This window comes from Buteo buteo, chromosome 9 (genome assembly GCF_964188355.1).
Source record: "Buteo buteo chromosome 9, bButBut1.hap1.1, whole genome shotgun sequence".
NCBI classification, from domain to species: Eukaryota; Metazoa; Chordata; class Aves; order Accipitriformes; family Accipitridae; genus Buteo; species Buteo buteo.
The window spans coordinates 15036765-15060385 of record NC_134179.1 but is presented as its reverse complement, the minus strand read 5'-3'; the positions used below and the strand labels follow the sequence as shown (position 1 = coordinate 15060385).

General features: G+C 43.4%; 1 protein-coding gene across 2 annotated transcripts; it reads right to left on the bottom strand.

Annotated features, from left to right (window-relative positions):
- Positions 1-2773: 2773 nt before the first annotated feature.
- Positions 2774-18322, bottom strand: LOC142034359 (D-beta-hydroxybutyrate dehydrogenase, mitochondrial-like). 2 transcript variants are annotated; one of them, XM_075035455.1, is made up of 4 exons: positions 17943-18322; positions 9309-9461; positions 6415-6545; positions 2774-3584 (listed from the first exon to the last, which is right to left on the bottom strand). In XM_075035455.1, the coding sequence occupies exons 1-4, from the start codon at positions 18268-18270 to the stop codon at positions 3237-3239; spliced, it is 960 nt and encodes a 319-aa protein (XP_074891556.1). In that variant the 5' UTR covers positions 18271-18322; the 3' UTR covers positions 2774-3236. The 2 variants fall into 2 exon arrangements, with proteins under 2 accessions (XP_074891556.1, XP_074891558.1); XM_075035457.1 differs by lacking the exon at positions 9309-9461 and having other exon boundaries at positions 17943-18320.
- Between the last annotated feature and the right edge of the window lie 5299 nt (positions 18323-23621).

Here is a 23621-nt window from a genome sequence, read left to right as displayed (position 1 = left end):
CTTTATAGTCTTTCTGTAATTGCTTACTGTCAAAAACCTCACTTGTTCTTTCTGCCAATTAATATGTGCTCTTAGGAATTTCCTAAGACCTTGCATAGAAGAGAAAACCCATGAAGTAACTGATGGAAGTGCTTAGTAAGAAAGCCCCACAATGTCTGGAATTTACCTCCTGACCAAACCTCTGTAAAATCCATGTGCACATTCATACAGTTAGTACCAGTGCTCATAACCCACAATGGTATCATGTCTGCTTATGTACTTTGTTAGGTCCCTGATACCGTGTCCCTGGAGAAGAGGCTTGGGAGGAAACCTGCGTCTCTTTTATGGTGGTTGTTTTCAAGGGAAAAATTAAAGTTTACCCAAACTGTCAGCAGGGCTTATAAAAGACGAGTAGTGATAAAAGCTAATGTGTTCTGCCAAGAAGTTCTCTGTTGAATGCAATCTGAGATGAATGCTGTATAGAAAAACAATCCCAGGAAAGCGTCTGCAGCAGGTTAGCTGGGTATCGGGAGAGCAGAATTTCAGATTTAAGAGTAGTGTCAATATTTTTTTTTTTGTCTTTTAATTTTGTCACCTAAGTTATTCCTAAAACACCATAACTGTTGCTTATTTTGGATGTTGTAAATACAGGCTTCTTGTATGCATCTGCACTTTAACTTGACTTGAGGTAAAGGTGATTTCAGGGTTACTGGGTAAAAGGGAGGCACTCCTCAACCAATGATGTGGCAAAGTAGCAAAAGGGATGATGAGGCAGTCCAGCAATTGTGCACTTCCCAGCATATGCTCCCCAGGTACTGTGTGGGCCAGGATGAGGGCTGGGTCAGGTGAGATTTCCAGTGACATGACACATAGGTGGGAAGGAGTTCAGCTGAAGAGCTGACAGCTCTGGGGGTCCTTGGAGTTTGTCATTGACTTGGTTAGCAATATTTGTTCACTAAAAGCTTCTGTTACTAATCCCGAAACTTCCGTACCCTATGAGACCTGTGGAGGAGGGAGAGCTGCACCCCTTTCATCATAATTTCTTATGAGGGTCTCTTTCCTATTAAAAAAACCAGGGACTTTGAGACCATTCCTGCTCCTTTTTTTTTTGTTCACTTGTCTAACGCTGTGCCTTGGAGCCCAACTCAGTGGGAGGATTCCAGATGACTTTCAGTGGGAGTGCATCAGGCCTGTTAATAACTGAAATTCTGACTCTCTCTTGATTAGTTCTTTATATGCATATCATAATATTAAAAAGCTGAAGGGGAAGATGAAAGATAATAATTTTGTAGCTATTTTTCAGTTAGCTTCCATGCTGACAGGTTAGACGGCAATGAAAATACAAACTGCCTTCATTTGTCCCATCTGTTCTCATCCAGCCTGTCACTGTATCCCATGTGAGATACTACATACTGCAAGTTCTTAGTTTTCAAGATCAAGGAATAAATGTTCTGGAGTGTTGCTCATCTGATGTTACATGAGGCTACTGAAATATTGATCACGTGCTTCACCACATACACAGCAAATAAATGAGGTATTTTCAGTTGGAAGTATTTCATATCATTGGTATCTGGGAGGCAGAGGTATCTGGTGGTCCTGGCTCTCAGCAAGAACTTATTGCTGTAGCTTTTAGAAATGCAAATAGAAGGGAGATGATGCAATGGAAAGCCACATTGTCTCTGAGGCAGAGAGAAGCACATGTATCCTGGGCCTGATGTAGAAACATCTGGGTTTCAAAGCTGCTTGTTGAGTTCAGTGCCTACTTACTGTAAGGAAGGGTAATCTGCACAAAGAACAGCTAAGAGCATGAAAGCAACTCTTCCACAGCAATGTAAGGCTGCTGAAATCCCTGAGGTCAAGCAGGGGGAATTCCTATACAAGAAATCAGTCGGTTTAGTTGGAATAAGCCTTGTTCCTATTCCCTTGCTTGGCCCTGCTCAATTGTGGTTAAATGAGGAGAGTGGATGATAATCATCTGATAATCTTGTTGATGGGCACGGGAACAGGTGGGAGCCCTGGCTTGTCCTCTTACCAATGCCAGCTCCAGGGATGGGTCCACCATTTGGGAAGAGAAGAAAGATGTTCCAAAATCTAAAAAAGGTGCACTAAGATGGCTGTTCTACTGCTGAATAGATCAGGAGAGGACCTGGAATAGTCAGTCTGTTTGGTCATCTCGCCTATGTTTCTGACTCAGACCGCCCAATTACCCACCACAAGAGAAACTAACTCTTCTCAGTAATTAACTAAATATATTAGTAAAGACTTCCCAGGTATAGGATGGAATTTCTGGTTCAGACCAAAAAGTTAACTAGGTCAACTTACAGCAGAGTCTTTGGTTTGATATGGGAGAGCTGGCATGGGGGAGGCTAATGCTCCATGCTGCTGCCCTGTATCTGCCAGTGTCACGACAGCTGATCTCAGCTATTCTGGGATCTTTTGGTCCCAGAGTTCTTGGATTTTGTGCCATGCCACAACCAAGCCAAATTTAAAACTGTGTATGTGTAAACCAGCAATCTTTTCCACAACAGTTAGTAGGAGACTGCTAATGAAGCCACTATACTCAATTACTCTCATAGATACATGTTACTAAAGTTTTCCTGTGAATAGATTTTTTTTCTCATCAGACCTTATTCCCTGTAATAGTAGCAAAACCAGAGCTCCAGGCTGAATATGTTCTTTCGAAGCTACAGGTTGCTACTGCATACTGGTATCTGTCACCCTGGTGTTTAGCTCTCTGACTACACTTCAGGTTAACACATTGATTAATCCAGACATTAGATAAAAGATAGAGTTTATTTAGGATTGAATACTCATTTGTAAATGGAATATGCTACTTATTTTCTAAAGTCCATGACATATTGGCTTTGTTACAGAATTATCCAGAACACCTGAAAAAGTGCTGAACTGTAGTTAGCCAAGACACTGTTTCCATATTACAACTTTATTATTTGACTCTTCCTATTTACAGTCACTTAACTTCAAAGTATTTCAAGGTCTATCGTTCATTCCTAACTTTTCCATTAACCTCTTCCCATCACCCCCTAATAAATTACTACTCAGGTTCCTACAAATAAGGTATTTTCATCTCTGCTGTAATGATTTCAGCTGTGCGGTTGCCCTGTGGGATATGCTCCATTTTGTCTCCATCATGTCTCTGACACAGTAACTTGGTATTTCTTAAGGGCATTAGATTGAGCCCTGGCTTTCACAGTGTAAAAAACTGCCCAGCTTGAGTCACTGAACAGTACCAACACAGGCTATGCAAGTTTTACTTTACTCAGAGCGTAAGACAAAACGGAATCCATCACAACGGTTGGGAATAAAGCACACACAAACACCAGTGCTTTTTCCTTCAGCTTTGCTACCATGTAACGTGCCTTGGGTGCAGGAGATGTTAAAGCATCTACCATAGCATCTACAACTTCATTGCCATTTGTGCTTCCCTCACTGAGTATGCTGTTGAAAAAGTTTGCCCGCTCTTGAACATACTCTTTATTGTAAACTGCCTTTTCCTCTTCACTGAGTTCATTCCAAATCTCTTCGGCACTGACTGGTGGCTGAATTTTTGTAGAGCGTGCATAATTTCCTGGCTGAATAATACAGACCTAAAAGCAAGATGTAAAACTTATCAAGATGCAATCAGTCATTCTGAATTCAATTAAATACTATAGTCAGTAAAACAGATCAAAAGCTTTCTGCAGACAGATTTCTTCCAGAAAATGCTGCTTTGTTGAAATTTTAACCTTGAAAACTTGACTGAAATGAAATATACTCCTGTGAAATGTTTAAGATTGCAGAGGTGCTTTATTCTGACTTCCTCATTTTGCTCTGATGATAATGTTCGTGTTTTGACTACTCAGCATACCTTCATAGAATACAATAGTGCATCTTTGATTTTTATAGAATGCTTAATGGTATAAATGTTTTGACAATACTGAGACAAAGCATTTCAGTATGACTTTGATGTCTCCAAAGTGGAGTACTTAGGATTTTTCACTCAGTGGCGAATCTTGCACCTGGTAATTTTTTGCCCCAATTTGGGACAAAAGGAGAATGTCAAAGAAAATTAGAAGGTCCTGGGGAAAGAAGTGCGGTTTCCCTCAAGTAGGTGTAATTAAAAGGAAAACAGGTGTTGTCAGCTAAGTACAGAGGGGACCAAAGGTCCTGGTTTAGCGCTCGCTGAAGTCATTAGCAAATTTCCACAGGCTTCTGCACATGTAGATTTAAATTGAAAGCATGCAAATCTTTTGCTGCTCTGCCTGTTCTTCTTTGCATGTGTTGTTGCTGCTGTTCTGCTAACTTCTGAGGCTTCTGGGGAATTTCAGAGCAGGCTGAGCACTCGCAGTATGCACGCTTTTCCTCAGTTAGCAGTGGGCTCATTAAAACTATTTGTAGATATGCAACATTAAAAACTCTATGGCATTTAACTGACCTGATTTCTAAAGACTACAACACAAGATGAGGAAAAACAGTGCTGAGCTGTGTAAGAGACCTGCAGATCTGAGAGGCGTTCTCTGCAAAGTCTGTGATAATACAAAACCTTAATGTCTCCAATCTGCCACCCAGCCCGTCTACCAGAGGCTACCACCTGTGTGTCAGTACCAGTACATGCTTGCCTCTTGGCCTGCGTGGCAATCGGCACACTGCATACCGGAGGGCTTGAGGTGCGGGCGCTACATGTGGGGAGCAGGAAGGGATGCAGCTAAGCTCCATCAGAGAAACAGCATGCATAGCTGGGGGCATCTTATGCTATCTCAGGTAGCTTTGTCACAGGGCATCTTTGGGAGCCCTCCCTTTGGGTGCTATTTTCAAAAGTGTTTAGTATTAACCAAACTAATGCCAATAGTAAACTTCCCACATTTATTTTAAACAAAGGGGTTTTGAAAACTTTGGGTTTTGGAGTTGGCTAGGAAAGAAGGAGGGATGATACTTTTTTTTTTCCCTTCCTTGATTTTCTGTAGCCTTTCTAATGGCAGACACATACTTTGTTTCCTTTAGGCAGCCAGCTTGCCTGGCCAGAGTTCAGTGGGACAGAGCCATAGCTCCATCTGTTCCTTGCCACCTCTGGATGACTCTGCTGAAAGGACAAAGGGAACAACAGAGCAGGGGAGGAGAGCACAGGGAAGAGGGACCATGTATTCTGCAGGTTCTCTGCAGGGTAGGTTCTCAGGCAAATGCCAGCCAGTGTCTTGCATACAGTGAGAAACAGAAAAATAACTCTTACAGATATTCTGGAAATATTTGTCAGCCTGGCTCACTGTATTTTGTGCTGGGGCTATTCCAGGGGTGGGGGGAAAAAATCCCAAAATGACCAGAGTAGCTAACCTGTTAAACTAAGCTCTTCCATGCATTTGAGATTATCCTCAGCTAATCGGTTGAAATCCTCATCATGCTGTGTGGTATTAGGATGTGTAAAATCACTTGCATTTTATATCATTTTATATTTATCCAAGAGGGGTAGTTAATAGATGCATAGCTGTAATTTCTTCCAACGCAAAGCTTACGAACAATGCTGTACATCTGTGTATGTAAAGAGTGCACCTATGTAAATCCTCTAGGGAAGACTTCTAGTGTTCGAGAGGAGTGTTTCAGCAGTGGAGTGACTCCAAGGAAAAAACCTAGTGAAGCCACTTAGTGATCTAAGCTTCAGGTTTGACTATCAGTGTTGCTTAGACAGGGCACTAAGAGCACTCTTAGAGCCTCTTAGGTTAAGGGAATAAAAACATAATTACTCTGCAAGATACTGTCTCTTGCAGTGTAGCTCTTCCCACAAAAAGAAAGGAGCTTTTAAGCACTGATGTTGTGAGATAAGAGGAAGAAAGAACCTCTCAGGTAGGTGACAAGCCTTCCTTCTTGCTGCACAGCACTCAGCGTCTGGGCTCTTTGCTCCCACAGCCACACCAGAGAAAGTTTCAGTTACTTGGTACTGTGATGAGCTCTTCACAGAGCATGGCACTGCCCAGGCATGCCTGTCTCAGGAAGTTTCTCCACTGTAGAGGATGTGGAGAACGGGTGGAAGTTGCAGTGTCGGCACAAAGAGAAGACATGCTATCCTACAGCTTCTCAGAACTGCAAACAGCACCCACGTCTGCTGTTCCCAGTGACTTCCAGCTGACTGATTAGCCACAGAGAAACCACCTCTTTCCAAGGGGAAGCAGCACCCATGGATTCAGCTCTGATCTTTATCTTTGTCATTTGGATGCATGGAGCTTACTTTGCACAAGAGTAGATATTATTTTGTATATACTTGTTCGTCTTCCCTTGGCCAATATTTCCACCCCCACACTGTTGTCTGGTATTCTTTGTGCAAGTCACTTGCTTCTTTCCCCACAAAAAGCTGCATTTCAGGAGTGAAACTTCTCTCTTTCTCATATGAAGATCAATGTTAGAAATAGCAGGAAGTTTCATACAACAGCTACTTGTTACATCACTTACCCGCACACCGAACTTCTTCATTTCCAGTCTTAGAGCATCACAGAATTTTTCAATAGCTGCCTTGGTCATGGAATAAATGCCATTTCCCAGAGAAAAATAGGCAATAATGCTGGACATGAAAACAATACGTCCTGGAAAGAAAATAGTGCAAATAACATAAGTTCACTCTCAGTCTTTAACAGAATAGATTTATCTGAGTCTTCTGAACTGCTAATAACATGGTATTTAGCATAATGCTGTTTTACTACATAGTATGACAAAGGTGGGCTGTGTAAGTGTGCAGTCCCAGCACAGAAGTGCACTCAGCTCTGTTAAGCAGAGAACTTCACAGAAAACTATTCCTTCCATCTAGTGACAGATACTGGACTGTACAAAGCATAACACACTCCCAATGTGCTGCTTATTCCTTCTGAGTCTGAGACAGGATGAAAGAGATGGAAACAAAGCAGTCCTCTAAAAACTTTAGACTGAAAAATAGTAATAAAAGACTATGCTAGTAATAGGAGAAGGACTGCAGAGGAGAGGAGCAGATGATTTTCCCTGCAGTGGATATATGACTACTAATAGCATTTTTTTCTGCACTGATGATGTCTCTGCACTGAGACCTGGCTTACAACTGTGCATCTAAAGTCATAATCAGACTGTACAGTCATAAAATTCACCAGGGAAAGGTGACTTGACAAAATGTGTGCAGCCTTACACTGCCTTGCTGTGATTTCCCTGATCTGTGCTGCTTTCTTGCCCTTTATAACTCTTGCAGAAAGCAGGCATGCCTTAAGTAGCAGAGATTTCTGATTTGAGGCACTGGGCTGTCATTCATTTCCATTGGTTACTTGTAAACTTCTATCACATAGTCATACCATAGAGTAAGAAATGTGTGAATGTGGATATATAAATACCAGAGGTAAGAGAGAGAAGTGGCCTCGTCACTAACAATACAGAGAACATAATTGCACTCCTATTGCTGCCACAGATGCAGATAACGTCTGGGCCCCAGATCTGACCAAATGGGATAGGCTTGTATGGTATCAAAAGAGTATCACGGGAATGCAGTGAAATCTGTCATTCTGAATTAGGTTCCCTGCCTTCCTACACAGCATCTGGAATATAATTGTATATACAGTAACAGAGGAACAACTACCAGCTTGCTGATCAAGATGCTACATCAGCTGACCAGCTGGAAAAGTTATGGGGAAACGTTGCTCCTCCCAAAGTAGGATGCTTAAATTCTAGGCTGGAGGGCAATACTTCCCTTTACAAGTATTAAGAATCTTGAAGTTTTTCTTGGAACAGGTGCTCATCCTAAAATGGCAGTAAGCCCCTTCCTTCAGAACACAGCTACTGGGTAAGTGATGGTAGAAGTTAGATGACACATCATCTAATTTCTCTCTTTGCCTAAGGTAATTGAAACCCAGCTTTCCCAGATGAATGCTCTAACATCCATCATTCAAGCTTTTCATTTGGAGAAGCCACTTGCTGCTCCCAAAACCATGAGCTTTAGCTGTCCTGACTGTTCCTGCAAGGAAGGAGACAGGAAACCTAGGATTCTTCCTAGAAGGTCCCTGGCCTCCTCTCGTACATAGATGGGACTTGAAAATGGAGTGTAGGCAAGGTAGCATTGACAGCCAGGAGTAAGATGCAGAGCACTCTTTTGAGATAAGGTACTACATATGGGCAGCCATTCAGACCCAAATCTTCTAAAAGTTTATGTATGTGCTTAATATCATACACACAATTAGTCCCTTTCACTTAGTAACCCCTTGCAATTCCTGAAGTCAGACAAGTGCTTCTGGTGGATCAGCATCACAGTTTTAGTAGTAAGTAGGAGAGCACAGAAAAAAAGTGATGCCTTCCCATGTAATGGCCACATAACACATCCATTGTTTCACTGAGTATACACAATAGCACATTCTTTCACAAAAACACATCCAGCTTGCAGTATTTAAAAGTTTCTTTCTTCTTGCATCAAAATATCATCAACCGAAGGCAACCAAGCAGAAAGAAGCAGAGTAGCCAAAAAGGGGATGCTTTTATCTTACCAACATTTTGTGTAACAGTGACATCTGGGGCTTCCAGATGAAACCTAGCCCTTACTGTGCTTGATGCTGTATACATACAGAACAAATCCTCACCTTAAAGAGCTTACAACTTAAATAGACAAGCTAAGCAAAACAGGGAGAAAGGAAAAGGTTGTGTTTTTTTTCCCAGATACAGATGGGGACAGGTAGGGAACAAACTGCAAAGCAATTGAGACATGCTGCAATGCTGTAGAGAGCTATTTGAACCATTTCTTCTCAGAAGAAAGGATAAAGCCCACACTTATGGAAGTCCATGCAAATGCATTTATCCTATTGGATACCCACGGCTCTGTATGGCACTGTTTCACATACTTGAAGTTTCTTGCCCAAGGTCATAGAGAGGATCTTGCTACGCCTGGAACTGGAAGCTGGATGTCTCTAGTTCACCTCTGTAGGGTCATCCTTCCTCTCCTAATTGCCAAACAGTAAAATAGTAAAGCCTAAATAATAAGTTAAGCAGGACTTTATTGGATCTTTGTGTTTTCTGATTGTCAGTCCTTAGAAATTCTTGCCTGGGCTTAATGATCTACTGTAAGCATTTTTTTCCTCTCTTTTTTGAGTCAAACACTGAGATAATTCATTATTTGTAAATAGTTTTTTCTATGTATTGTAAAGACAGAATCTCTAAGGGTATTTTTTTCCTCTTACGACTTTACCCTCTTTTCAGGATCAAGTTGCTCTTTCAGGCCACACAGAAGGAGGCTGTCATTTCAGTTCAATGAGACACAATTAAAGCTTCTTTTATAGATGCTACATTACCCTGATTATAGTAAGCTAATTATTCTACAACTCTAAATAACAGTGGATTAGCATTACCCTTGTATTTCCTTAGAAGGGGCAGAAATGCCAGGGTTGTCCTGATGCTCCCAAGGAGATTCACATCTGCAAATTTTTCATATTTCTCCATAGACAGCCACCCTGTCTCACCAAATGTTGATATTCCTGCATTGTTGACAAGTCCCCAGAAACCTATGGAAAAGAAATGTCTGAACAAGCATCTTTCACTGCAAAACAACCACCATTAGGTGACAGAACAACACCAGTGATTTGGACCCTCAGAAACGACATTTTTGTTGTGTTATCTTTTTGTCTTTTCTGCTTATAATTGCAGGCATGCTTTGTTTAATGAAGGAATGTAATCATGGCCATTATCTGGACTATATAAGTCTCAGAGCTATTTAATAATCACTCACTTTATAGTTGTCTTAAGTTATTTATGAATAACATGATCAGGGAGACTACATCTTACTGCTGATGTGGTGTACCATGATATTTTAATTACTTTAATCCCACTGTGTGCTATGAGCAGCTTTGTGAAAATTATATTAAGCAGTCTAAAGGCTGAGGGGTAATATTTTCAAAGTGCCTGACTAATTTAGGAGCCTAAGTCTTGGCTCCTTTTCCAGGATTTGAGCTTCAGTTCCTCCTGAAATCAGCCAGAATCGGGTACATGGGTGCAGCATTGGGTAAAGTAACCAAGTAAGGTTAGTGGCTACAGTATTTTTTTATATATTTTGTACTCTTGGACAACTCTACTCCCCGCATAACAACAGGTTTTGGTGCTAAGAAGCCCAGCCCCCTGAAATGCAGTAAGATTCCAGCATTAACAAGCAGAAATTTATCAGCAGCAAAGCTTGTTCTGACACAACTCTCTGCCAGAATGTGCAAACCCTTTAGCCCAAAGCCACAGAACACTTTGTGTGAGCACTGCGCAGTGCTAATAACCTCGACTGTTCAAAATGCTTTTTCATTGAAGTGTAGAGAGCTCACAGTTTGGAGCTGACATGCTGACTAAATGCTGATTAAGCCATGCTGACTTGTTCTTGCTTTCATAATGCATATCTGTAGATATACGTTAAAGCAGTGAGTGGCATAGCACTTTTGAAAACATTTGTTTCTCACCTCAAATCCTGACTGAGAGTATTTCTAGGGTGACCAGCAGTGTAACTAAGAAGTACACAGGGGTAGTCTGACTTGCACTGAAATAGCTAAGTTCGCAGCCTAGTTCTGCCAGCCTTGACAATTCTGCTTATGCTTTTTTTTTTAAAGAATTCTTGTATGTGTCTGACACAAATGATTGTTTTGTCATGCCTTCTACAGGATCTCCAAGCCTAGGTTTCTGGTGAGGCAGAGTGGGTAACAGTGCCTCTCTTCCTTCCTCTGGACACAGTCTGGGGCATGGGTGTGATGCCAACCCAGCTGTAGCCTCCTGTATCCATGATGGCAAAGATATTCCCAGGGGACCTTTGGTCACCCTGGTGAAGGTGCTGCAGAAACCCTTGGGCTGAACCCTTTTCTTTCTGATCTTCTCTGACAAAGCTACTGCAATGATTTCATGGTATCTTGGTCCTTCCAGAGCCCTGCCAAGAACTTCTAATACAGGATTTCATTCACAACAATAGTTAAAGCTGAAATAGACCATTTTTTGAATTAGTTCGTAAAGCTTTCCTAACATATATATATATATATATACACACTACTTGTATTATGTAATGAAATTGGTGTTTAAACAGAGAAAGAAACAAAGTTCTTTCAGTGAATGTCTCATTTGCAGAGCAAAACACTCAGAATAGGAATTTACCACACAGAACTTGGATAACTCTGTCCTCCAAAGAGAATAAATCATTATTCAGCAGTCTGTCACACAGCAATCCTTGACGCTGGACCTCTCTTATAACTTTAGATACAGACTGACTGCTCTTCTAGTAGTGCAGCAGTTTCCTGTGTACTCACCTCTTTTCCACTGCCCCAAATGTTAGCAGACAGAGGAGAGGAAATGGACCAGAAAATTGGCGAGTGGAACTGGGCATCCTAGACTTCCTTCTTCCCCCTGTCATTACCCTGTTGTTCCAGGCCTTTCCACCAGTCTGTGGCTTTATTTCTCCTTCTTAAAATAGAACTAGCCCCATGGGACTGACCTCCCAGTAAAATGCTTCAAGATCAATGGATTAGAGAGTCCTCTGTAAAAGCTAATTATCAACATTTTTGTATTTGCACATGATCTGCAGATGGACTGAGTAACTGCACACCCCATCTGTTTCTACTTAAGGCTGGAGGTCTCTCTACTCAGGTTTGTTTTCACATAAGCTAACTCTAATACAACACAAACCAAACCCTGGAATCACTGTAAAAGCTGTTCCCTGATCTTCTCAGTTTTACCTTTTCTAATTAAAAACAAAACCAAAAAAAGTCATTTTGCTTCTACCGCTGCATCCTGCACAGCACAGCAAGAACACTTGACCTACATATCCCTGAATTCATTAGGGCTTCAGAAATGCAGCCATTAAACTTCAGACAGTTTATTTTCTTCCTCTTTCTCTAAACTGTGAAACACAGAATTTAGCTTGCAAGGCTTAAGTTTTCTCTCCAGCCATTTACCTCATGCACTTCAAAGACTCCAGGTGGTTAGTGGTGAGGGCAGCCTGTGTGTATAAACAGGCAGAGTCCACAGAATAATGGCTCCTTCTTTCTGTGTAGTGGCCAAATCAAAAGTCAAGAGGAGAAAAAACTGGCTTGAGTTAAACTGAAACCGACTTTTCTGAAGAAGAAGATTAAGTAAAACATAAAAAGAGATTTTGCTCAGGGTCTGCTCAAAACATTTTTTTGCCCTTAAGTGAAACATACTGTGTCTTAGAATATTTTGGCATTCCCAAATGGGAAAAGTTCTGATATTTTCCCAAAATTTTCTTGCCGCTTTGTTTAGTTGAATCTATTTGCAAAATTCTACCCAAATAACAAACACTTCATTATTTCCTTATGCCACTTTTTCAGAAAATTTCCTACCTCCTGAGAAACAACCTGGCCAGCTATGTATTCAGGGTACTTTGAATCTGCTTTGGTCTTCCTTTCCTGAAATGTTTGTGGTAAAAATTAATGCTATAAACATGTATACAAAATATACTGTATATTTGCTTAGACAAATGCAGCTCAGGTAGCCTGAGAAATATAGTCCTTAGATGGAAATCTAGAAGGACAAGGCACAATTAAGAATCAAACAGCTGAAGGAGAGAGACATCGCATTTCCTCAGAGTGTCCATGCACAGACACATTAGGAAAAAGCAGCTGTTTGATCTGGAAGGGAAAAATTACTCAGACTGTCAAAACAAAACTCAGTCCCAGCACAGTTTAGGAAGAGGGGTGTTAGACTATGCTATAGCAGGCAGGGAATAAGTAAACTGGAAGCAGAACTGGACGTCGAAGAGACTTTCACTGATCCCTGTGTTGGGAAAATGGATCCCGAGGACAAAGATTAAAAGATATAGCCAGGGATCTAAAGAATCACTTTAGGAAACTTAACTTAAGATTAGGGAGGCTTTCAGAAGAACACTAGCTCTCGCATAACCTCCCAGTTAATTTCTACCTCAAGACATGTTGACCAAAAGGCACATATCCAAAATCCTTATTTAGGCCCAAAAGATGCCTGATGTTTTTCCAGCAACTCTTAAAAGTCCTCCTCCTATTCAAGTCAATCAAGCTGTGTGCCTGCAAAACCTTTTGAAAATCAGTCCGTTTCTATGTAGGTGCGTACATAGATAATATCTGAATTCAGCCAGATTTTCTAAACTTGAACATATATTCTTGGTATCGCTGATCTTTGGAGTTTCTCATCTAAACCTGACCCCATGCAAAAATGACAGGCTCTTTTCTGAAAGATTCCAATCCAATACTAAAGGGAACTAGCCAAAGGAGAGAGAGTGTGATTTGCCATATTCCTATTGAAAAATGAAGAAAGGGAACAAACCAATCTGTCTGTGGCAATGCAGCATGTCCATTGGTAGCAGGCCAGCTGAGACTCTTGAGTTTTAGATACGTACATCCATGAGTCACCATCCTTTGCTTGGAATATTATGCTGTAGTTGTCTCCACTGCAAGGATGAGTCCATTTGTATAGGAAGTCTGGGCTAAAATATGGTACCATGGGCCTACTGGGTGGATTCCATCAATAGGAAATCTTAATTAAGTGGAGGACAGTACTTAATAACCTTCGAGTACGAGGTAGGACTAAAACTAATATCCCTCCCTTCCAGCTAGCTACGTCACCCACTCACAACAGGCAAGGAAAGGAAGAGAAATTCCTGTTTTAAACAGAACAGAATCAGAAAAATACTGAGGTTTGCCATAGAGCCTAAAAAGAGTTGCAAATCAACATGCTCCAAAGTCCCGGTCTACTTCATATTGGCTTTAATGTGCAAGTGCAAGAAGTTTCTTCTTTCTAAGCAAGAAAGGACTCTAAATACTTTAGAAAGTCATCTTAATGGGTGCACAAACCATAAACACAAATAAAGAAAAAGAAAGGCATCAGAGCCAGCAGATTTTCAGGGAGGAATAGTTAGTTAGCTCTAGATAATGAGCTACATACCATGGAAATGGATTTGCCATCCTTTTCAGATTGACATAATTTCACAGTCTAGAATAAAACAAACATTTACAAGGAAACAAACTATGAAGTGGTGTGTCACCAGTAGTTTGGATTTCTACTCTTGCATAACAGAGAGAGAAGACAAGGTGGAGTTTGGGTTAGTTACTTCATGGTTATGGTGTAACTAGAAGGTGTAGGGAGTACTGTGTTTTATTCCTGAGATTTTATACATTTTTTGTACATTTTATGCTGAATAGTCTACTTAAAGCAACAAGTCTTTTATCTTCTTGTCTTCTATAAGTTTACTTATCCTGGGCCCAGGAAAATGCCAGAGCACAGTATTCCTCCTCGACTTCCCTTGCCACCAGCAACTGCTGAGCGAGGCTTCTTGGACTCATTCTCCCCAGAACCAGGAAATTCTCATGCCTTTCCATGCACTGAACTGAGTCAGTGGGAGAATGTGACTCTCGCATCCAGTGGAGTCCACAATTAAGTGGTTAGGTTTTTCACTGGGTCTCTAGGCGAAAAATACAGGCTTTACAAGTGTAGAACTGCAGCCTCTTCAAACTTGGGTCTAGGTTTGAAGCAACTAAAATCTGCCAAAGAACGAGATTCAGGAGGGACTTGAGCTCTCTGAGCCTCTGTTCATCACTGGCTTCTTGTCTGGAGAGCCCTCTGTTGTAGATTGTACATTCTTCAGGACAGAGGCTCTCTTACTTTGTCTGTATACCAGGCCTAGAGCAAGAGTATGTGATGCTGACCGGGATCAACAGGCTTTATTGAAATACAAGCAGAAACAAGCATTCTGCAAGTTTCAAAGGAGGAAAACAGTGTATAGAGACGCAATAAATGTAAGAAAACATGTATTTTCATCAACTACAAGAAAAGATTTAAGATAAAGGACAAAATTTTGGCTTATCAGTCAGGTTAAGATGACTAGGAAGACAGCACATCTGCCAAAAAGCCATACTTGTCTGAGATGCACAGTCCATTGAAAGGATGATACTGTAACTGTAAAGAATAAATATTTAATCTTCACCAGGATTTACCCTGAGGTCTTTAAACACAGCTTGCAAAAAGCAATTGTTGTTTAACTGCTTTCTCTCTCTTTTGGTACATCTTCTGAGGTTTAATTTGGAATCCATAGCCTTTGCACGCTTACCGTTAAACCTGGAGATTGCTGAAATGGTTTCCTTGTGACTATTTTTGGAATGATATGGGAGTGTTTTAGTGATCTGAATTTAAAAGTCCAGCATACTGATGTGACGTACTTAAAATCATTGGTACCTGAGTGAAACTGATTATAGTAAAAATGGCACAAGAGAAGAGAGGGAATAATCCCTAAGCGAACACCTAGTGATTCCCAGAGATAGATGCCTCTTCTCTGTTTCCACAGGGAGTTGCTGAATAGAATTATCCTGTTCCGAGGGAGGGGGATGGAGCGATAGACAGAGACAGAACTGTCCAACAGTACTTACAAGCTAAAAATGACATACAGAACACTGCCAGTAACTATTTAAAGGTGGATGTTTTCACAGCTTTTAAGTAAGATAATCTATGATCTACTATAACCTTTCAGCACAATCCACTGGCTTCCTACATCAGTTTGAATTGTTTGTGCAAAAGCAGATTTTTTTCTGCCCAGTGCTTATTTAAAACAGTCTATTGGACTCACCACCTGCTCTTTGTTCTCCTTACTACAAATGTCCCAACATGTACTTGATTTTCAGTTTGGTTAGTCCTCTGCTGTAGGCCCTGGATGCTGCCATCTGTGATCCACTAGGGAAAATGTCCTAAGGTTTCACCACGGAGAGTTCCTTAACTGGTGGGACATCAAGGCACATGCTCCACTGCCCAGCCCTTGGGAACCTTTGGGTAGCAGATTAAATGTTCTGTGCAGTCACATACTTTTCTCATCTTCTAGGCACTTTCAGAACATAAATGCAATTACAAATGGTTCAGAATTCTCTTTCCTAATGAAAAAGAATTTCATTAAAAACAATCTTTGACCCAAATGTAAAAGAATTACAATTCCCATCTTTAACAAATAAATTGGTTAATATGAGAGCTAACCCTCAGTTGAATTGTTATATTGAAACTGTTTTTATAAAGTTAAAATACTGAAGAAAACATGGCTTCTATTTTCAGAGGTGCCAAGAAGGAACACTCCTACTGAAGTCTTTTGCTTAAAGACTCTACATAAGTAAAGTATCCTCACAGTTTCTTTACACCTGAGATAAAAATATTTATGCCCCTGTATTTTATAAATTACGAAGAAGACTTCTGGCATTTACTCCATTAACGTCAGACATTAATATAACTCCTTTACTCCTTTTTATTTCATAAAGTTAGGAGGAAGATTACTTGATAATTGGAAGTTTTCCCAAATGGCATATGTGCTATCTGGCTCTATAAAAATTACTTTTTCTTTTCTGCCTTTGCAGAATACCCTCAAAATGCTGCAGCAGAAGAGCTGACCAACAATGGAAAAAGGTTGCATAAAACGTGTACTCTGTCTGTGCATGCCCAGCCCTGTGTCATGGGTGTGAAAGCCTGACTGAGAAGCCAGGAAAACCACTGTGCACAGGTGTGCATGCCGCATTTCAACACCAGCTGTGGTCAAGTGTCTTTCCTGGCCCCTCCAGCAAGCCCTGACATCTCTAGTGTGATGTGCCTTGATCCCAAGGCATGTCCACACGCCTATGAGCAGGAAGGACAACCAGCAAGTTAGCGCTGAACTGTGAACTCCAGAGTCTACACGACAGCACGAACACAACCTTTGCACAAGCTGCCAGAATTACAGGATAAATTATCTGTAACCCAGAGTTTCAGGTGACCCAGTCCCCATTGAGCCTATAAGGGCTTGTGTGAGCCGTCTGCGTCGTCTCTGCAGCTTGGGAAAGAGCCTGAGAGGGGAAGGCTCTGCCTTTTAATCAGATAAGGTCAATCAACCATAAATACACGTACTTAACGAGCAGTGTCTAGGCTTTTTCTTACTTCGCTTCTCCTTTCATCCTCTTCCCAGCATGCTAATGAACCAGGCAGGCAGAGGCCTTGCATTTCATAGTCATTCTGCATGCTTTATTCTCCGTTTATATTCCCTCTGTGAGCAGGAACTGTTTGTCCGTAATTCTGAGAGAATCCTACTTCTGAGCCTGAGTAAGCCTGCTCTGAGCCAAGCATATCCCCCAGCATGACACTGGGTGACTTTCGCCCTGCAGCCACAGTGGGAAAGGAGGTAACTGCGGTCCTATTTCCTGTGCTGTCCACACGTTCTGAGGGGATAACCCAGGATTTAGGTTGTCTGCAATTATTCTGCAAGCTAAAGGCTATTCATTCCCCTGGGTGTACGCTCCCCATAGGGTGTGTAATTGACAGATTTCTTTTTAAGTAACCCTTCCAGGGACTAGCTTGACAAACCTCAAGTTGTACCGAGAAGCAGCTGGTTCGGTGCGGCAGCTGCCCTCTCTGCATTTCCTCGTTTATTCACCCTTTCACAAATCATGCCCGGAAATACCTCACCTTCCCACCGCCTCCGATGCGTGCACGCTTGCTCTTCTCCGCTTTCCCTGCAGTTTCCTCCTGTGGGATACCTGCAGAGGGATCCCGGGGACCCCGCACTCGGGGATTTCCTCTTCTGGAAGAAAGGCGACGCTCACCCGGGCACGCTGAAGAGCGCACCCACTCTCTGCCGTCGGCATCTTTGGACAGGCCCCCAGTCTGCGTACGCTTCGCCAAGCACCGACGCGGTTTTTTTAACGCAAAACAGCGTCGCTATTACTGATGGCGGTCACAGCAATTAGCACCGCTAGTGACGGCGCTCCCCAGCCACAAGCCGTGACGGTGCGGCCGACCTCCTGGGGCAGCTCCCCGTCAGGAGCCCCGGGCGAACCGAGGGGCCGTTTCGGGGCTCCGCCGGCCCCGCCGCCCCCCGCCCCGCCCGTCAGCCGCCGGGCCCGGGCCGCGCGGCAGGTGCGGCGGCGGATGGGGCCGGGGGCCGCTGACGGCCGGTAGCCGAGAGCGGGGCTCGCCCCGCCGGTCCCGAGGGCCGCCCCGCCGCGCCGCGCCGCGCCGCGCCCGCCTCGCCTCACCTCGCTCGGGCAGGTGGCTGAGCACCAGCTCCTTGGCGGCCAGCACGTCGCGGGCGCGGGTGACATCGAGCCGCAGGACGCGCAGGCGGCCGGCGCCGGCGGCGGCCTCCCGCTGCAGCCGCCTCGCCCCCTCGCCGCCGGGGCAGAGGCAGCCGGCGAAGACGGTGAAGCCGAGGCGGTGGAGGCGGAGCGCCAGCAGGTGCCCGAAGCCGCTGTCGCAGCCGGTGATGAGCACGGCCCGGCCGGCCGGCTCCAGCGGCGCCGCCCCGCGCCGCCACAGCCGCCACAGCACCGGCAGCAGCAGGAGGAGAGGGGCCGCGGCCCACATGCCGCCCGCGCCGCCGCCGCGCCGTCTGCGCGGGAGGGACGCCGCGGGGAGCGACCTGCCCGCCCGCCCCCGGGCAGCGGCGGCCCGCAGGCGCCGCCCCCGCCCCGCGGCCCCCCGCGGACGTGCGGGGGGCCCGGGGCCCGGCTTCGGCCGCGGCGGGGGGGGGGCGGCGTCCCGGTGAAGCCCGGGGCTTGCTGGGGGTCTCTGCCCACCGGGGGGACGGGACGGGGCACCTCTTCCCCCCCGCGCCTCTCGTGGCTTGTTTCGAAAAGAATAGCGCAGGCTGTAAGCGTCGTGCGGCGGCCCGTCAGCTGGATCCGCGCGGAAAAAAAGGGAGCCGGGTTGTGCCGGAATCCAGCGCTGAAGTTAACCACGGACAGCTCAACCTGCCCGCTTAACCGGGTTTCGTACGGTCCCGTCGCTACAGACTGGCCACAGGGCACGAAATGAAAGCGCCGCGAGTATTTCTAGATCGGCGAGATGGGCATTGCTAATACAGCTGCATTATTATGTTATGTTACAGTATTAACTTGATGTGGGGGTTTTATGGCCCAGGTCTGTGTCTGCTATGCGGTATCAAGGGTGCCTATAGACACTCCATGGTGGAGGAAGACGTCTGTTTCTTGTAGGCTAAAATGACAGTTATACATTGCTGAGCAAAGATCTCCAAGAGCTAAGATTACAGGAGAAATTTGATTAGGCGGTGTTTTCTGTGCCCTTTCTTTCATCGGAGAGACTCTCCAAGCAGCTGTTGGAAGGGATAGTATGTCATATCTGCCTCCTCTGAGTAAAATGAAATGGTTGAAAGAACCAGATGCCTTTATTAATTGCGATTTAAAGTTGGCTTGTGAAAAATACAAAGGGGCCAGAGTCATTCATGGACAAACACACAGCAGCAGAGGAAGCAACAGGACTAAACATGCACAAGGGTGGTCCTAAATATTTGCTTAACCTGCATCACTGTAGCTCCACTGTCAGCCTTGTGCACCTTTAGTAGTTTGTCTTAAATAGCCCCTGTATCTGGCTGTGGCAGAGAGGTTTCAGAACCGGTGGTACCCTGCTGCCCATGAGTGTCCAGAAATGGCACTGGTCCCTGGAATCAGCTATGTTTCACACTTGTGTGGGGATCCCTTTGCACTGACATAGAGTGTTTTGAATGACATTCTAAGGAGAAAGGGAATAATTCTTGTTTAAAATCTCTTTTCCATGGGCTGAGGCATTCATGTGTCTTTATTCTTGTCGGCTGCCCATCTGTCTAGATTTCCTTTAGCTTTAAATTCTTCAGTGCCCTCTCTTCTGCACTGCTCAGGTCTCCTGTAGGCATTGCATAATAGGACTTAAAGCCTCAAGTGGCTTGGAAAAGGAGGTTATGCTTTGCTGCTGGGAGACAAAGTAGGAAGTGGAATGGTTAAACCCAAAAGAAGATACCCAGATACTTGTCCTCAGTAGGATTTATTTGATCATGCTCCATCACATGGGGACATACTGCCCTTTTTTAGCCTTCAAAAGATCACTCAGTCTTCTGCAACTACATGAGTCACAAAGCTTTGTCTTTACATTTAAAAAATATTATGCAACCCTCGAAATCATGAGAGTTGATAACAGCCTGTCCTCCAGCCAGCTTCCCTGTCTCATTCCCTCCAGCATAAAAAGATAGGCAGGGATTCCAGATTCACCTCCTCCACGCCTCCTACCCACCTCTCCACGTCTGCCAGTCTCTACTCTCTCAGCTTTCGTGTCCCGTTAATAATACGAAGATCACAGGCAGTGACAAAACCATTCTCCCGAAGAATAAAAGGTGACCCAACTAACCTCTGAATCTTATGCTGTCTCTATTCCAAATAAACTTCAAAAGATATTAAAAAATATGGCACACAAATGTGGCACACTCCCATCTGAGAAGAGGAGCAGTATGTTGTCAGAGCAACAGAATAATTTAGCTTGAAAGTTATGCATTAGAACTGTGTCCTTCACAGTTAGAAACAACTTCATGACTACCTAGTCCACAAAATGAGGCCACTTGGGTCTACAGTGCAGACTATGTGCAGCAGAATTTCTCTATTTGTTGGAATGATTTTCCTCTGGGTTTACATTATTCCATTCCTAACTCACATACATACATGTATGTCAACGTACCTCATATGTCATTCAAGTCAGCTGTGGTTTTCCTGTAGCAAGTTTAAGCAAAGGTCTGGATTTTCAGGAAGGAGGTGAGGAGGCTGGTAATGATGAGTATATGAACAAGTCTGCACCTAGAACATGCCCAGGGATCTTCCACTTTTCCTGAGAGCCTTTCTGGGAACAGCAACCTGTGAAACTCATGCTTAAACCTTTTCTCTAGGTCACCCAGTATGTTTCACAGTGTGAAAGGTTTGCTTTTTGCAAAAGTTTGCAAAAAGTTTGCCATCCATTGTGTCTTGTTGGCTCAGACCCCAGACCATTTAGCTTGCCTCTTGCTATTGTACAGTGAATAGCACAGCATGCTGCTGACCTTAGCTAGGACTTTTTAATACTGGTACAGTGAAAATGATGCTTATCTAACAGAAAGAAACATGAAACTCATCTTGACCAGCCCATCTGGATAGAATTTCAGCAAAATACATTCCTGCCTTCTAATGCTAACACGCAAATGACACTGCTTGCTGCAACTATCCAAGAAGCTGAAATTGAATCTGCTTCTGCAAGCAAGCATTTCAGGACTGGGAAAACTAGCTTTCCAGGAAGAAAATTAAAATAGTATATTTTCGGTGCAGTTAGACAGCCAAAGACATTCTCAACAGAAATGCTTGCAGTTTTTAGACCTGGCAAGCTGTGCGTCCTACTTCAGGACTCAGCCAGTGAATGCTCTGCTGTGGTGTCAAAGGAAGGGAGCCAACTGAAGGTTGTCATTGCACGTAATTAGATAGGAGCAGTTCCACGTGGGTTGTGCATGGGGAATATCAAGTCTTTGAAGACTAAGCAGGATGTCTGGTTCTGTATAATGTGATGAGCTGTATTAAAATCTTATTGCATATTTTTAAAAACCCTGGACTCAGTTGACAAAACAGATTTAGGATGCCACGTGTATTGCTCAGTGTGTCATAAAAGGGAGATGGCTTCCTTTTAAAGGGCAAGGCAGGAATATCTCTACCTGTGAAATATTTTCAAATACTTGTCACTGTGTACAATGTCCAGTCTATTCCAGAGATGAAGTCTTCCATTTGTCAGAAGTTATTTTATCAAATCCCTAGGATTAAGTCCTTTCTGGTGGTACTGGAGTAGTAGCAAACAAACAAAGGGAGATGGGAGGGAAATTCTCTTAGAAGCAGGAAAATCCACCTTCTCCTCTAACCTGAAGTGACTGATCCTCTTTAAACTGGAACACCCCTGGCTCAGGGACAGATATGTCATGGTTCAGCTGGTGTATCCTTGTGCATGGGCAGTGTGGAAAGTGAAAAGCCACCCTATACCTTCCAATTACTATATTCCAGAAACAAACAAAAAAAAATTAAACACTGTTTTGTCTCATTTCTAACTTGCAAGACAAATGTTGGATGATTCTGACTTGAAAATGTACTGGAAAATGACCCAAAGGGAGTAAAAATGCTTAGACTGCTTCTCCACACAGACTAATACCTATTTCTATCATGGAAGGATTACTGCAGTGTAGCAAATTGAGAGCTTCAAGTGGAGGTGGAGGATAAGGATGGGGGGAGATCAAGTTTCCTTTTCTTCCTGGTGACCAGAGCTAGACAGTGCTGAAATCAAAGTGGTTTTCTTTTCACCTTAGCCATGCAATGCGGACGTAGTTAGATTCATCAGGTAGACTGTTTTGAACCTGAGGGTTACTGAAAAAGAGGCACAACATTATGAGATTAGGATTTATCTCTGGTTAAAAGTTAATTCAGTTTGAGAAAGAGCATATGTTTAAACACAGTGGCTCTTCCCGAGCATCTCCATATGATGAAAAGCCCTTACTGTTGGACTGTTGGGAAATTCCAGTGGCATCAAAGTAGGTACAAAATCAATTCAATGGTGATAAACTGATCCAGCATAAGCATTAGCAAATTTTAGAAGAATTTTACCCAAGCCCTAAATATCCCACTCCAAATCTGCCCAGAATTAACTTTCAGTAATTCTGAAATTTTGATTAATATTGTATAACAAGTGCCTGAAAAAGCAGAGAACACATTTACATTGATTTGACTGCAAATTCTCAAAATGCAAGAGGTGGAAACGTGAAACCTGACTCAAGTTGCTATATTCTAAAAGATCGGTAATAAAATACCAGGACCTTCCCTCTTTTCCGAGGGCATAGCTTACCCCTGTAAGGACAGGGTTCTCATGAAAGCACCAGGGTCCATTAGCAATTTTTAAGCTAGCTCTGATTGTTTCAAATCTGAACTAGAGCCAAAACTTTCTGAAGTCAATACAAAGATTTCTGTTACTTTTGGATGCCTAATTGCACTCTATCAAAGCAATGACGGAACAGCAGTAGCCTGGAGCTCATACAGTAACATAGGCAGTGGGGTTTTAGCTTTTATGTAAGAAGTATGCTGAGCTTGCTGTTTCTGACCTTAGTATTCGGCACTGGCACCTATAGATTTGCCTGTTAAAGCTCTTATTTTTATGGAAAATCTATCCCACCAACCATGTTACAAGCTGAACAACTCCATCATCTCTGCTCCTCTATAATCTTCCAAAGCCAGGGAACTGAAGGTTTGTGGTCTGCTTAGATCAACAGAGCAGAATATTGACAGTGCCCTGTTATGTGCACTTGTGAGTTGTTATTTCCAGGAACATGCATGTGCCAGACGATGCCCACGAGATGGCAGCCTGTGCAGTAGAAAAATGGGCCTTGTTTATACCTGCAGGAAAAGAGCATTACCCTGTACATGTGCCACCTTCCCTCTGCAGGCAAAAGTGGCCTCTGCTCTGCAGCCCTGGCCAGCACACTCTGCACAAGATTTAAGCATTCAGATAATACCATGCAGATGTGCCAGCTCTCACCTGTGCCGCAGGATCTGATAGGGGGGAAGCAGGTCAGATGCTGACAAGCATGGAAATGCCACAGAGAAACCAGGCCAGTTGGGATGTTTTAGAGGTATAGCAGGAAGGCTACATCCCTGAAAACAGTCTGGAGGGGGGATGCAATGAAAGAGACCTAGGAGGCAGACAGCAAAAAAATAATTTGTGCTGATTATTGGCAAAAGAGCTCTGAGTTTGCAGTGCAATAAATATACATGAGCACAGGAGGGTGCTGCTCTTTCTCTGACTTAGCATAAAGCACTATCTCTCTTCTCTGCTCCTTGGTGCCATCAACTTACAGGCTCCAGAAGGACATATGTTTGTTCACCCTGGTCAAAGACGTA

Coding starts and splice junctions, on each gene's coding strand:
- LOC142034359 (XM_075035455.1), bottom strand. CDS start 18,270: ATGTGGGCCGCGGCCCCTCTCCTCCTGCTGCTGCCGGTGCTGTGGCGG. Junction 9,462..17,942: donor CAGCCACCTGCCCGAGCGAG/GTGAGGCGAGGC, acceptor TCTTTTCCATAG/GTTTCTGGGGACTTGTCAAC. Junction 3,585..6,414: donor TGAAGAAGTTCGGTGTGCGG/GTAAGTGATGTA, acceptor TCTTGCTTTTAG/GTCTGTATTATTCAGCCAGG.